General features: G+C 49.4%; 1 protein-coding gene across 1 annotated transcript; it reads right to left on the reverse strand.

Annotated features, from left to right (window-relative positions):
* Window positions 1-10109: 10109 nt before the first annotated feature.
* LOC105037455 (xyloglucan endotransglucosylase protein 7) lies at window positions 10110-11283 on the reverse strand. Its single transcript, XM_010913117.4, has 3 exons — window positions 10966-11283; window positions 10656-10849; window positions 10110-10539 (listed from the first exon to the last, which is right to left on the reverse strand). Exons 1-3 carry the CDS (start codon window positions 11221-11223, stop codon window positions 10137-10139), a joined length of 855 nt encoding a protein of 284 aa, XP_010911419.2. The 5' UTR covers window positions 11224-11283; the 3' UTR covers window positions 10110-10136.
* Window positions 11284-16000: the final 4717 nt, after the last annotated feature.

A 16000-nucleotide genomic window follows, 5' to 3' on the forward strand; every position in this document is an offset into this window, starting at 1 on the left:
ATTAAATCATTACAATCTTATCAACCATAACAATTAATTTCAATAATGATTCATAAAACTTGCATAATTACAATTAACATTCCTTCAATCCTCTGATCAGGTATCAACGGTACTCTATCTATGCATCCGCTCACTCACAAATCCATACCATAGCCAACCATGGACATCTTGTAACTCTGAGAAGAAAAAGAAAATGAAGGGGTGTGAGCTTTACAGCCCAGTAAGAATTTCCATATCACACCAATATAATAATATAATCTGAAAATAATGATAGGCAATATCACATAAAAGTCGATGTTCACTGTCCAGAATACTGCAAACATTTATAGATTATCTGTTTTATCAAAAGAGATGTATCATCATATGTTAAATAAGTGAAACAATTTTATTCAACGATTGTTTCATGTCTTATCTTTCCATTTTCTTCTATTATCACATCATCTTTAATCCTTTTCTTTTTGGCTTTAGCTTTAGCTTTGGCTTTGGCTTTGGACTACCAGGATCATGCGACGATCTTTTATTCAGATCGATTTCTGTGATCTTCCTCGGATCGAAATATTCATGATCTTTCTCGGATCAAAGTGGCCATGATCTTTCTCGGATCAAATCATTCATGATCTTTCTCGAATCAGATTCTTCATGATCTTTCTCGGATCATATTCTTCCACACATAAGCCTGTGGGGGCTGTCCCAGGCATAAGCTCCTGGCAAGCTATTCCACATGACAAGGCCAGTCCAAACCATATTTTTCTTTCTCTTTATATTTTCATGAAACTATAATATTTGACTTCATTAATCAATTCAAATTTTGCAGTGTAATATTTCATACCCATATAATCATGCCATCAATCGCTGATACATATGTATTGATATAACATACTCATGCTCAAAATCACATAAATAAATAACAGTGTCTCAGATATAACAAATTCATCGATCTCAAATCCAACGATGCAAAACCAACGATGCAAGACCAACAGTAAAATAGCACATATATAATAGTGATCATGTACAGAGATTCTTACCTTTACCGGTGACTGATCCAAGCACAGAAATCGATGTTCTTCTTTGATTTATAAATTTCTCTAATAAGATATTCCACTCGATATCTTATGCAGATAATCGTATCTCTTCATGACCCTGATCAAATATAAAAATCATATATAGAGAAAATTACCGATAATTGATCCTAATACACAAATCGAGGATCTCTCTTAGGATTAATCAAAATTAGAATTTATCTAAGTATCTGGATCCTCCACTGATCCATAAGACTTTTAGAGAGAGAAAATCCATGAAGAGAGAGAAAATTCTAGAGAGAGAAAGTAGAGAGAGAAAGTGGAGAGAGAATCTTCATATTCTTTCGATGAGGCAATCATGATCGAGATCATCAAAGATCCTATCAGGGTGACTCAATATGAATCAAGTGTTACAAATTTCAAATAGAATCGGACTGGGATCAGATCTACCGCATGAATTTCGGAGCAATCTCAAATCCTCATATTTTTATTTCAAATTTATCCTAGGGTCTGCGATGTAATCAGAGAGAGAGTAGAAAGATTCTAGAGAGATAAAATCCATAAAAAGAGAGAAAGATCTAGAGAGAGAAAATAGAGAGAGAATCTAGAGAGAGAAATTGGAGAGAGAAGGTAGAGAGAGAGGGGAGAGAAAATTTTTCTCTCTTCTTCTTCTTTTTTTATTTTATTTTATTTTTATTTTTTTTTCTCTTTTTCCTTTTTTTTTCTTTTCTTTTTTTTTTTCTTTTCTTTTTCTTTTTCCTTTTTCTTTTCTTTTCTTTTCTTCTTCTTCTTCCTTCTTCTTTTCTTTTCTTCCCGTGGCTTATTTTTGACCGAAACAGGGATCTTTGATCCCCTCCTTGGTTGGCCGGCCGGCAGTGCAGTCAGTGCGGGGATGGTCGGCGGCCAAAGGAGAGATGATCCGGCAGCAAGAGGCGGCCAAACCGGTGGTCGGCGGTGACCACCGACGACGAAAAACGGCAAAATAAGAATTTTTTTCGCAACAAAATCCGGCGACTCCGGTCGCCGGCAAGCGTGCACATCGGCACGGAAAAGAAGGGGAAGGAGAGAGGAAGGGGAGGAGGCTTACCTCCATCGCCGGCGAAGCTTTTCCGGCGAGAAATTGGACGCCACAGTGATGGGTCTCCGTGAGGAATTTCCGACGATTGCCGCCGTTTTGCCCCGAGATTTTTGATGGAAAGGAGAGGGGAGGGATCTCCTCCTTAAATAGGGCCGGAGGGAGCTTGTCTCCGACTCCGATTGGGAGCCAGTGAATGGAGGAAGAAGACTCCCTTCGGGAGTCTTCTCCCCTGTTTCTTTCCTTTTTTTTTTTTTTTTTTTGGTTTGGGCTGTGGCTGATTTTGGGCCGGGGTGTTACAGTATTGGTTAAAGAGTTAATCTTTGGTAGACAAAAGGAAAGGACCCGGTCCAAATTCTTGAATATACCAAGAGTCGAACGAAATCTTGAGTACTTTTCAGATGAAGGGATGTGACTATTTGTAAGCCCAGTTCACATCTAATTGCCAAATTTATCCACAAGACCACTCGCACTGCATGAATATCTATATTATATGTGTTGGGATATATCGACTGATCTCTGTACGTCGATTTATCCTCGGACTGATCCGACCGATGTCCGACTCTATCGATCGAATCGACGGATGACTCCGACAGCGGCTCCGACGATGACTGCCGACAATGGCTGCCGACGATATCCGACCGAAGATATATTAGCCGAACAGACTCATACTGTTCCCGACCGGCCAAACGGCCGAGTCCAAATCACCGACTCACTGTCAGGGGTGGTAGCCGACATCCGATCTTCGCAAGGCACCAGACTAGCCGACGGTGTCTTCGGATCATCACCTGACGTCCCGGCAGCCGATTACCAACATATAGTCGGCCAGCCCATCCAAACGCCGTACGATCGCTCTGGACAGTTGTCCCGTCAAAGACATGCTGTATGGCCGTCCTGGGGCATTGTCCTGCCAAGAACATGGATTAATCCCAATGACTTGATAACCCACGATGATTTGACAGCCCCCGACGATTTGACAACTCCCATTTGTCTGCATCATTAATGACAGGACCATACCGCATTCTACTATAAAATGGGGTAAGGCAACAGTTTTGGTAAGTTTGGAGCAAGCTTTCTCAAGCTCTCTGAAGCGCCCCTAAGCTCTTGAGCTCTCTCTCTCTCTTTGAGCCCCTGATTTTTCATTGTTGCCTAGTCTCCTCTCTGACTTGACCGTCAGAGGGTCTCCGCTGGAGGTATCTCCGGCCTGTGAGGACTTTTCTTGCAGGTGCGCGACACCGGCGATCAGATGACGGGGGGATTGGCCGCAACAGATTTGGCGCACCAGGAAGGGAGTTTTCGACAGAGGTAAGCCAGCGAGCTCCACAAAACTTGAAGAAATCTCTCAAGATGACGAAAATCAGGACTCAACGATCGAGAGCTACTGGGTCGACGAGGTGCTCTTCCCATCGGGAAGAGGCCCCTCCTTCACCTTTCATGGCGGAACCCAGCTCTCCGCATCCGGTGGTAACTACGGAGGCACAAATCGCGGTGATCATGCAGTAAATGACCGTTCTGACGGACGCGGTCAAAAACCTCCAACAGCAATCGACTCAGTTGCCGCAACCGCCGACAGAACAACCGGCGGCGCACCCTATGCCGTCCAGAAGCAGCCACCGACGTCTGCATCAACTTTCATCTCCTCCTCAAGAGCAGCCGTCTCAGCACTCCCACCGAGAAGGGGTGAGGCGGCCATGGTGCGACACCCACCGGTCTCGGCATCCTTCTCTTTTCCAGTTGGAGTGGATAAGGAAGGAGAAGCGGCAATGGACACCGTCCGCCTCACTCTCAAGTTCGTCGGGAGGATCGACCCTTGGGGTTTCACAACATCGACAGTTGGACGACTACGAACGTAAGTTCGAAGAAATTGACCATCGGCTTGCCCAACTCCAGACGGATGGTCAGAAGTCTTCGAACGACGTCGACTTCCGGACCAACCAACCTCTCCCGATTTGTCCTCGATGAATCGATCCCTAGTCGGTTCAAGATGCCCCACGTGGAGTCTTACGATGGCTCCACCGATCCAGTTGACCATCTGGAGAGCTACAAGACTCTCATGACAATTCAAGAGGCAACCGATGCCCTCCTCTGCATCGGCTTCTCCGCCATGCTTCATAAAGCTGCCAGGGCCAGTACTCCGGCCTCCGCTCAGGGAGTATCCACTCCTTCGGATAGCTCGAGCATTCTTTCGTGGCCCATTTCAGCACCAGTCAGAAACCATCACGAACCTCGGACAGCCTTTTCTCCCTTAAACAGGGAGAAAATGAGATGCTCCGACACTTTGTGGTCCGATTCAACGTGGCTACACTTGAGGTTAGGGACCTCAACGAAGATATGGCTATCTCAGGCATGAAAAGGGGGCTAAGGGGATCCCGATTCACATATTCCTTGGACAAAACCCTCCCCCGGGCATATGCCGAATTGCTGGAGCGCGCGTATAAATACATGCGCGCGGATGAAGAGGCTTCCGACCAGTGCCTGATCGAGGGCACGAGCCAGAAGGAGAAGCGGAAGAAAAATCGGGCTCCTGCTGAACCCAGCAGCCCCCCCACCGATAGATGGGTCTCACCTCGATGACAGAGTCTGAGACCGATGCATCGCAGGTATGACTCCTACACCCCTCTCTCCGCTCTTCGTGCGCAGATTCTACGATGGAGATCGAAGGAGCGGAATATCTATGACGGCCTCCGCCTATGAAGGCAAAGGACCTCGACCAACGTGGCCCGATCGCCAAACCGACGGCCCGATCGTCGAACCAACGTGGCTCGATCGCCAAACCGACGATCTGATCGTCGAACCAACGTGGCCCGATCACCAAACCGACGGCCCGATCGTCGAACTAACATGGCCCGATCGTCAAACCGATGGCCTGATCGTCGAACCAACGTGGCCCGATCGTCGAACCTACGGCTCGATCACTGAATCTACGTCTTGATTGTCGAATCTATGCCGAATCTACGTCTCGATTGCCGATCGCTGAATCTACGACCTGACGGCTCAATCGTCGAACCGATGGTTGGATCATCGAATCAACGGCTCGATCGCCAAACCGATGGCCCGATCGTCGAACCAACAGCTCGATCATCGATCGTCGAACCGATGGCTCGATTGTCGATCGTCGAATCTATGACTCGATTGCTGACTCTACGTCGAGTCTACGACTCGATCGTCGAATCTACCACTCGATCGCTGACTCTACGCCTAGTCTGTGACTCGATCGCCAAATCTATGACTTGATCGCCGACTCTACGCTGAGTCTATGACTCGATCACCGAATCTATGCCTTGATTGCCGAATCTATGGCTCGATCGCCGACGACCCATGATTCTTACGAGAACTGTTCTGTCTACACTAACGGAAGGCCAGTGCTGCGATGAAAATCTCTATAAGTTGGAGCCGCGCTCCTTCCACAGTCGACTCTCGAGCAACGCAGTTGGCTAACTTGCCGACTTAGCTTCGACTAAGAAGGGCAAAATACCAAGACAACTGCGATGTACCCGCCCGATCAATGTCCGGGCAACGGGTATTCGACTTACGATATGCCGACTTGGTTACGACCGGTCAAAGGGTATTCGGCTTGCCACCATTTATCATGCACCGTGATGTACCGCCCGATCAAGGTTCGGACAACGGGTATTCGACTTACGACATACCGACTTGGTCACGATCGGTCGAAGGATATTCGGTTTGCCACCATTTATCATACGTCCCGACGTGCACACCCGACCAAGGACCAGACAACGGATATTCGACTTGTCATCGTTATCCTATCCAAATACGTCGGACACCACTCGACTATCGGACTCTACGCAATGTTCGTGTTGACGAGCTACGTTCGGTAATTGGCAGACACTTGGCCTGACGTACACGCCCGACCAAGGTCCGAGCGGCAGACACTCGACCTTCAATCGGTACGGCTCTCGACCATCGGATCCTACGCTATCTGTATGACGGTCAGGATGCTGGCCTACGATCGGGGCTTGCGCTGCCCTTGGCACGGCGCATGCTACTAACTACTTTGATCGGCTATGCTAGATCCTACCGAATATCCTAACGAGGTATGCCGAAGCTACGACCTATACTCTCAGGGATGACTCGGCAAATCAAACATATTGAACCGCACGTGGGGAAAAGTGTGAAAAGTCTTTGATTTTGTTAAGTTGAAATGACTTACAAAATTGGACCGAAGTCCGGTTATAAAATTGGGACGAAGCCCGATTACAAATATAAAGATGAAACAAAAACAAAAGAATACAAAGATAACGGAGCAGATACTCCGACTATTCGTCGGAGTCGGCTTCTTGCACCGGGTAGAGTTCGGGAGCAACCGACGTGCCCGCTCGGGTCGGAGAGGGACCAAAAGTTGGAGCTGCCTCACCTTCGGCAACTCGTTCTGTCGGCAGTGGGTCGGCCTCCTCCTCTGCGGCTTGGTCCTCCAACCCTGGAGGGATGATGCCGCTCAGATCGAGCTCCAGGTGCAGACTCTGAATCGCATCCCGGACGTCCTCGTACCCCATCCGACAGGAGGCAAAGCTGCTCTCGAGGAGCTCCTCCCGATACTCGTCCGAGCCACGTAAGTCCTCCACCGTCCAGCTCAGCATCTCCTTGGCCGACTCTACCTCCGCCTTCGCTATGTCGGTGTCGGCTTGGGCGAAGGACAAGTTCTCCTCAGCCTTAGCCAGGTTCTTCAGGCTAATGCGAAGCTGTTCGCGCTCGGCCTCGAGCTCCTGATGCAGCCATCCCGCTCACGTCGTAGTCGATGAACGGAGTGGGTCTTGTGCTGGATCTGCTCGCGAGCTGACTGAAGTTCGGCCTCCGAGGCAGCTAGGCCATTGGTGAGTCGGGAGATCTCCTCCTCGAGCCTAGCCTCATGGTCGACCGACAACTTCAGCTGATCCACCAGCATTGCTTTCTCCACTTCGGCGGTTTCGGCCCCAATTCTTCCAGCCGCGGAATGCACCGAACCTCCGATACCCGCCTCCAGCTCGGACATGCTGTAGATTAGCTAAATAGAAGGCCGGTCGTCACAAAAATGAAATGATAGAAATAACCATGAAGGGAAAAGAAAAAGAAGAAGAGCTCACCTGGATCATAATCGGATAAAAAGTAGAAAGCATGTCGGACACCGGCCGACCCTTAAGAGCTCCCGATCGATCGGGAGAATGGTCGCCTGGCACAACCTCCTAGCCAAATTGTGGTTGGCCAGGGCCGATGCTCCCTCAGAAACTTGAATGTCGAACGGTGTGACACGGCCCGCCGACCTTGTGTCGTCTGTCGTGCCATCGGTGCCTTTCTCCGATTGGTCGCCCAGGCCCAGAGGTCGGAGAGAGATGGGAAGCTCGATCTCGACTGGGTCCCTCCTGAGGAGGCGACAGGGGCTGCCACAGGTCGTTCGGGCTCACATGCTTCGGCCCGAACCTCTTTCGTGGGTGGGGAACCGACACTCCTTCAGCTGCCCCCTCAGCCGCCCCTTCCTCGGATGGTGCTCGGGTGGCACCGTCGGTGCCGACAGGGCGATGACGGCTCGTAGCTCGATGCACACTCGATGTCAGGCTACCTGCCGCCGTTGTAATGTCGGTCGGCGATGATATCTGAGGCCTCTTGAGAGGCCGCGAAGGTCCGACCCCGGCGCTGGTCTCTTCTGCGCCGCATGTTGCCGAATGTCGCGTTTGTCAGCCTCACTCTCGACGGCATGCCTGCATTTTAATAAAGGATCAGCACGAGTCCAAAGATAGATGAAAAGATAAAAAATGACCGACAGATCGAACTGTACCTAAACGAAGAACGAACTCAAGCCGGCGTCATACAGAGCTTGCTCGGTGACGAGCTCCCTCTGCTTCGGCACCGACACATCCTTCAGTCAATGAAAATCCTCTCGGTCTCCAGCCTCCACCCGATTGTTTTCGTTCAGTTGAGTCCGAGGGTCGCCCCAGCGGGAAGAAAACCCCCAAGATAGCGAAGAGGAAGCAAAGAAAAATTGATTCTTCCACCCGTGGATCGATGATGGAAGATCGATAATGAACGAAAGACCTTCGAAGATTGAAGAACCACCACTCTCGGCTTTCGGGTGGGGTCGGAGGACGAAGAACGTCCGAAAGAGGGAGATGCGGGGAAAGGTCGGCAAAAGCTGACACAACAGAGTAAAACTGATTATTAACCGGACTGAGTTCGGTGCCAGTTGCGCCGGACAAAGCCCATAATAATCCAAAACGTTCCGGACAAACTCCAAAATCGAAAAGCGAAGACCTACCCAAAGGTCCTCGACATAAAAGGCCACCTGGCTCGGAGGTGGGTTGTTAACCCGACCCTCAACCCCAGGGACGAAGAGTTCGAATTGCTCTGGGATGCCATACTACTCCCTGAGCCGTTTGACGTTTGCCCCCGAAAGTGAAGAAGCCTCCACCTCCGGGGTCGACTGAGAATCGTCGGTCAGATTCCCGACAGACTTCCTCGAGGAGAGGTTCTAGCCATAACGTTAGCCCCAGAAAAGAGAACAAAAAGAAAATGACAAAGGAGAAAGGAGACAAGGAGACAGGAACAGAAAAACTTCAAGAAGAGTTTTCAAAGGAAGAGGACGGGAATAACTACCTGGAACTGGGGGATAATTCGACAAGGCCTCAGCGTCAGAAACAGATTTGCAGCAGAAAGTGAAGTTTTGGATGTAAGTGGCCGCATATATATAAGGCCCTTCGATGGTCGAGATGAAAGCGCGCCGAACGAGGGTTTCTCGGATGCCGACACGTGGCAGCACCTGGGCCCTTCCTCGGTCCGACGGTTCGACGCACCTGTCCCCAGATCGAGCCACGTCGTCTCCATCTGCGTGAACGGTTCCGGCCCAATAGCCTCCTGACACGTGGTGGAAAAATCACGTCTCAGAATTCATTAACCGACAACGGTTCGTGTTCCCAAGGTGATGGCGGTTCGCATTTCCAAGGGGACGGCAGTTCATGTTCTCAAGGAGATGGTGGTTCGCGTTCCCAAGGAGACGGCGGTTCGCATTCCCAATGGAACGTCTACATCGGATCGTTCATTGGTACGATCGTCAGAGTCGGAGCATGACGTGATGGAAAATCACTCCTTTCGTCCGAAGTCGTCGCCCATGTGGAAATGCTGGCCAACACGATATCTGACTCAGGAGGGGGGGCAACTATTAGGATATACCGACTGACCTCTGTACGCCGACTTACCCTCGAATCGGTCCGACCGATATCCGACTTTACCGACCGGACCGACAGACGACTTCGATGGCGGCTCCGACGATGACTGCCGACAATGGCTGCCGACGATATCCGGCCGAAGATATGTTAGCCGAACAGACTCATACTGTTCCGACCGGCCAAGCGACCGAGCCCAAATCATCGACTCACTGTCGGGGGTGGTAGCCGACGTCCGACCTCCACAAGGCACCAGACCAGCCGACGGTGTCTCCGGGTCATCACCCGACGTCCCGACAGCCGATTACTGACATATAGTCGGCCAGCCCACCCAAACGCCGTACGACCACTATGGGCAGTTGTCCTGTCAGGGACATGCGGTATGACCGTCCTGGGGTATTGTCATGTCAAAGATATGGATTAATCCCAATGACTTGACAATCCACGGTGATTTGACAGCTTCCGACGATTTGACAACTCTTCAGTTGTCTGCATCATTAATGACGGGACCATACTGTATTCTACTATAAAATAGGATAAGACAACATCTTGGTAAGTTTGGAGCAAGCTTTCTCAAGCTCTCTGAAGTATCCCTAAGCTCTTGAGCTCTCTCTCTCCTGCTGAGTCCTTGATTTTCCACTGTTGCCTAGTCTCCTCTCTGACTTGACCGTCGGAGGGTCCCCGCCGGAGGCATCTCCGGTCTGTGAGGATTTTTTTTGCAGGTGCACGATACCGATGATCGGACGACGAGGGGATTGACCGCAACAATATGGATCAAAATATAAACAAATAAAAAAATATCCACAAGCATGACAAAGTACTGAAGTAGAGCACGTAAAACAATCGAGAATAAAAGAACTCAACAGCTTCAATGGGTCAAGAGGAACCAAATCAATGACGCCTGCACTCACGAGGCCGCCGAGGGAATCGCATCCGATCAGAACAATAGTTATAAATCATATACTTCCTCTGCACCCATCTCATCCTCCGGTATTTCTTCGCATCCAGCTCCTCATTCCACCACGCTTTCTTCGCAGGCGAGGAGGCTCGAGATTTCCCCGACGAGCACCTAGAGGTGCCGGCAGACCAAATGCAGGCATCGGCATTGAAGTTTCTGAAGGCTGCGGTGAACGGAGCTTTAGTCCAGTCGGCCTTCACGGCGCCGCCCATCGTCGCCCAGTCGTCGGCGTTCCAAAGGGTCGAGTACACCTTCATGGGCTGGTTCTTGGGGAATGCCACCCCTCTCCACTCGAGATTCTTGAAGTCTCTTATCGGAATGCCATCGACCGCGAAGCTGATCGGAAGGTATAAATTAATTCCAACGTTAAAAATACAAGGCCATTATGGCTAATATATAAGACATGCATCTCAAGGAATAAGCAAATTAAAAAAAGATTCGAATAGACTTACATAATATGTTGCGGATTCCATGTGATGGAATAGGTGTGGAAGTTCCTGGTGGGATCAAACCAAAGGTAGAACTGCTGCTCCCTGTTTCCCTTCCCTTGGGTGAACACATTGGTGTGGAGAATGTACGGTTGGCCACTAACGTTGCCGAGGAACTCGAAGTCGATCTCATCGTGAGTCGGCCCTTGCGAGCTTAACTGCACGTACGAAAACATAAGCAAAATTCATCAAACATTAGTTATTATATATGTAGGAGACTTTATATATATAATGGTATAAAATGTTTGATGAACAGGTGGTGATAAAGGTTTACGTAGAAGGTGGTGACCGTGCCGGCCGAGTTGCCAGGTATGAGTTTGATCTGCATCTCCAATTTGCCAAAGAGATACTCATTCTTGGATTCAAAGCCCGAGCCAGAGTATCTGTCGAGAGACAGAGTGACAAGCCGGCTATTGATGATCTTGCCACGCCCGTCACCCCACGTTACCGTGCAATCTTTATAGAAGTTACCACCATGTGCTGTGGCTAGAAAGGAGGAAAGAGCGAGCAGGGAAGCTATAAGCATCGCCATGGGAGAGGTGGGAGAAGAGGAGGGAGAATTAATTGGAAGTTGTGGGGATTTCGGTTTTTGGTTTTTGATGGAGAGAATGGTTTCGTAGACACATTTATAGGTGAAATTGAGAGGCGTCCAGTGAGGATTGGGCGTGTGATTCGTTTTTCGGATTTTGAGTGCTGAAATTTAGAGGGCAGCCTGGAGGCAACTGGTTTCCGCGTTTCGGCTATGGGCTTTGTCCGGTTTCCGTTTCTGGTGCCAAATTCCAGCAATGTGCTCGAGGAAACCATCCTCGCATTCTTAAACAGATTTCTGTTTGTAGGGGTAAGAAACTAACGGTAACCTTGGCATTGGTGGTTTCAGCTCATCCACCAGCTCCCTCTGACGACAAAGATTGAAGAGTGATGGAAATTATACTATGAGCTACCCCCGGAAAAAATGTATGTCCCTATGTATAAATTAGTATCCTTGGATTCTACTTTGTAAGAGATAGCTCCCTTGGGTTCTCATGTTACAAGAAAGACATATATATACATGAAGTAATCAAGCCACGGATTTAATTATTAGCCAATATAGAATGGTCTTCTACGGGTCGTTTTGTATGGCAAAACCATGGTTGCTATGATATTTCTGCGAATCTTAAGAACTTTTTTGCAGCATAATGTTAATTATGTCTATCTCAAAGGTCTAATGAAAGAGGGTGATGCGGTGAATATTTGTTTTCCCGACTCCAATACCAGTTGAAGCGATTAGCCTCAATATAGACTAAAGCACTTCACCTCAGCTATTGCTAAATCGAAAATAGGTCAAAGGTGAGTATTTAAATCGAAAATAGGTCAAAGGTGATTAATACTCATTTAGAATTTAGATCAAGCCACAATTTCAGCGGCAATTATACCAACTCTCCTATAATTGTATGATTAAAGCAATTATAACTATGGATATCTGTCACTGTACAGTTGCTGTATAGAGTGTTGTTGTGCAGTTAATATATGTCATATCTATTTCGATAACACATATCGATCCTTAGCTTTAAATAGAGAAAATCAGAAGATCCTCAGCTAAGTCAGTCGAATAATTTTGTTCTCTCTAGAAATTTTTTTTTTTTTCTATTCCACTGTTTCTTTTAAAATTTGACTAATTTGAATATTGGAAGATTCTTGACTGAAAAATCTTCGATAAATTGACTTTATTTATGGATCGATTCTACATCCTAGGAGTTTAAATGGCCATACCAACAAACATCCTCATTTCTCCAACAACTCTTCATTCCATCCCGGATAGTGACCGATCTCCTTGATACTTCGTATTCTTACCTTCCTCAATCAACCTTGGATTCCAGCAGCAATAGAGGGGAACCAACTTTTGGCGTTTCTTAGAAAAGGGAAGAAAAGAGAGAGATTTTAAGCAGAACTTGCAAGTTGTCTGATTTGTAGGTGAGGGACATGAGCATTGTGGTTCTAGCATCCAAAGGTATCTTTGCTCAAAACCAGCTATTCGCATGTCCACGCGTGGATGTTCGACCATGAAGAAAGTATAAAGGTGTGTTGACTTGTAGGCTGAGCTTTTGTTCAGCATTACCATATCCAAAAATTTAACATACAATTTAACATCGTGCCATACATCAGGGGGCAAGGGTAGATTCAATATAGCTTTGATTTTATTAGTAAATATCAGGCCTATCTTAAAACCTAAAGAATGTTCTTTTGTGACAACGACAAAGAAAATTAAATATTAAAATGACCACCCTATCTTTGGTGTATAGAAATTATTTTATCTATATTACTTGATCAGATTTTTATTAATTTCTCATCCTTCAAGGAAGACTAAAAAAAAAAAAAAAAATGGCAAAGGAGCATTCGGCACGAGACTAGACATGCACTTGATTTTTATTTGCAATCTTTCAAATTTGATGGCACCATTAAGTACTTATTTTTGAACGAAGAAAGCTCACGTATGTCGAGGATTTAGGCTGATCGGCGATTAATTACTTGTTGGTCATGACATGGCTCTCCAGAAATAGCCATGAATTTATTGAGTTCGTTGGCAATCTCGAGTGAAACTAAACTTTGATCCTACTCAAATTGCATTTAGATTGACAATTTAGACTCTAATTCCCAATTATCTGACTAGTAGGGTGGAATTTTCTTTCAAATCCAGATTGGTTCAAGCCGGAGTTACATAAAACAAAACTTGTTGGGGTTGCGCTTCCCGGGGTGTGTGCGCATCCTCTCTGGCCTAGGGAGCTGCTCTCTGACCTCCATCAGTACCTGGGCCTTCGAAGCATTGAGGGGGGCGTAGTTGCGGAATCTTCCTGGTGGAGAACTCCGTCGAACCCCGCGGTCCGGACTTTTCTGCCTGCGTACCCGAGGCGGAGTATGGGCACGCTTGTGCCCAGGAGGGGATCGAGAATGCGGCCGAGCCTCCCTTGACCTTTTTTCGACTGCGGGCTTACTCGAGTCTTCCGCCTGCCGCTCTCTCGCGGTCTCCTCATCCTTCATTTTGAAGGCCTCTTCCGTTCGGACGTACCCTTCAGCCCGAGCCAACAAATCAGCAAAATCCCTGGGGTACTTCTTCTCCAGGGAGAACAAAAGGTCATTCTTCTGAAGGCCGCCCTTCAGAGCGGCCATTGCGACTGATTGGTCTAAATTCCGGACCTCCAGTGCCGCGACGTTGAAAGGGTTGATGTAGGCCCGAATGGACTCCCCTTCCCTCTGCTTGATATTGATGAGGGACTCCGAACCCTTCCGGGGGTGCCGGCTGCTGACAAAATGGGCCACGAATTGGTGGCTCATCTGATCGAAGGAAAAGATGGTACCCGACTTCAGCGCCAAGTACCAGTTTCTCGCCACTCCCTTCAAGATGGAGGAGAAGTCTCGGCACAGAATGGCGTCGGGAGCGCCATGAAGCAGCATCATTGTCTGGAAGGCTTCCAGGTGATCGACCGGGTCCGAAGTCCCGTCGTAGCTTTCGAACTGGGGGAGCTTGAAGTTTGGCGGGATCGGTTCCTGCATGATCATTTGAGAAAATGGAGGGTCAGTGCAAATATCTTCTCCATAGGCGGGGGGAGCGTGGCGGAGTTCTTCGATCCGCCGGTTCATCTCTTGGAGTCTCCGGTCCAAGAAGTCCTCTCAACTCCGGGTCTCGAGGGTTCTCTGGCAGAATGGGGGCAGGGATCTTCCAGGGGTAGAATCGTGATCCGATTGAGGGCTCTCCACCCTCGGATTCGTCTTCCCAGGGAAGACGGGACGGCTGGTCCAAGTGGCCCACCCCACCGCCGGATTTTGGTGCTCCGGTGACACCCTTTCCAGGCGCGCCGATGTCTGTGGCTGCTGCTGCTGCTGCATGGCCTGCACAGCTTCAGTGAGGCCTCTGACCTACTGTGCTAGCAGGTCAAACTGCTCCGCGCCGACCGCCGTCGCGGGAGGAGGAGGAGGTTGGGAGACAGGAGGTGAGGCCGGAGCCTGAGATCTAACCGTGGAGGCCGTGGATCGTCGCGTGGATGCCTTGCGGGGAGGCATCGAGCAAAGACCAAGTGGAGGAAGGAGGAGAGGACGCCGGAAAAGATGCCCGGAGGCGGTCCCGTTGAGCGCTCCTTTAAGAACAAGGGTACCGCGAAGACACAAATCCCTTTCTCTAGCGCCAATCCTGTTGGTGCAAAAATCTGCCTGCGCCGGAGAAGCTGGAGTTGAGGGAGTCGCGGTCGCCGCCGGGACCTGCAAAAGAAGTCTAAACTGGAGGTGGGGTTGCTTCGGCAAGACCCTCCAACGCTCAAGTCAGTTCTCTGCCTCAACAAGAATGGAGTGCTCGAACGAAAAATTTTTTAGCAGAGTTTTGAGATGGTAAATAAAGCTTATAGAATAACGTATCTGGGGTTCCCCTTTTATAGACGGAGGGGGCAACAAATTGACAGTGACGCCTGTAACCATCCGATCATGGACCGCCCAGAGTCAGGAGGAATTTGTTGCGAGGAGTAGTGGAGTGGACCCGTGGTCACTGTAGCGCGCCACGTGGAGTCTGCCGCAGGGAGTGGAGCGGCGTCCGTTGTCGCGACTTGCCAGAGGATGGAAGAATCACGCAGTATCCGTTACAGGAGGTGGAGCAGGATCGTGGGCATCATAGCGGTCTGTCAGAGAATAGTGGAGCCACGCAGGATCCGTCGCAGGAAGTGGAGCAGGGTCGTGGCCGTTGCTGTGTCGCGTCAGGGAGTGCAGATCCGTCGGCTGAAGTTCGGCTGGAATGTCTGGCGGTTAGTTATCCACTTGAGAGGAGCCTAAAGTCCGACCCCAGTAAGAGTCCGGACGAGGTCTTCCTCTAGCCGAGGTCGGGGACGAGGCCCGGCTTCCGTAGGAGTCCGGGCGGAGTGCACCTGCAATCAAAGTCGGGGCGAAGTCCAGCTCCCGTAGGAGTCCGGACAGAACTTACCAGCGGTCGAAGTTGGTGACAGAGCCCGGCTCCCGTAGGAGTCTGGGTGGAGCCTTCCTTGCAGTCGGAGTCGGGGACAAGACCCGGCTCCCGTAGGAGTCCGGGCGGAGTTTTCCTGCAATCAAAGTCGGGGCGAAGTCCGGCTCCCGTAGGAGTCCGGATGGAGCTTATCGGCGGTCGAAGTTGGTGACAGAGCTCGGCTCCCGTAGGAGTCCGAGCGGAGCCTTCCTTGCAATCAAAGTCGGGGCGAAGTCCGGCTCCCGTAGGAGTCCGGACGGAGCCTACCAGCGGTCGGAGTTGGTGACAGAGCCCGGCTCTCGTAGGAGTCCGGGCGGAACCCTCCTTGCAGTCGGAGTTGGGGACGAGGTCC

The sequence above is a fragment of the Elaeis guineensis genome, chromosome 8 (genome assembly GCF_000442705.2).
Source record: "Elaeis guineensis isolate ETL-2024a chromosome 8, EG11, whole genome shotgun sequence".
NCBI lineage: Eukaryota > Viridiplantae > Streptophyta > Magnoliopsida > Arecales > Arecaceae > Elaeis > Elaeis guineensis.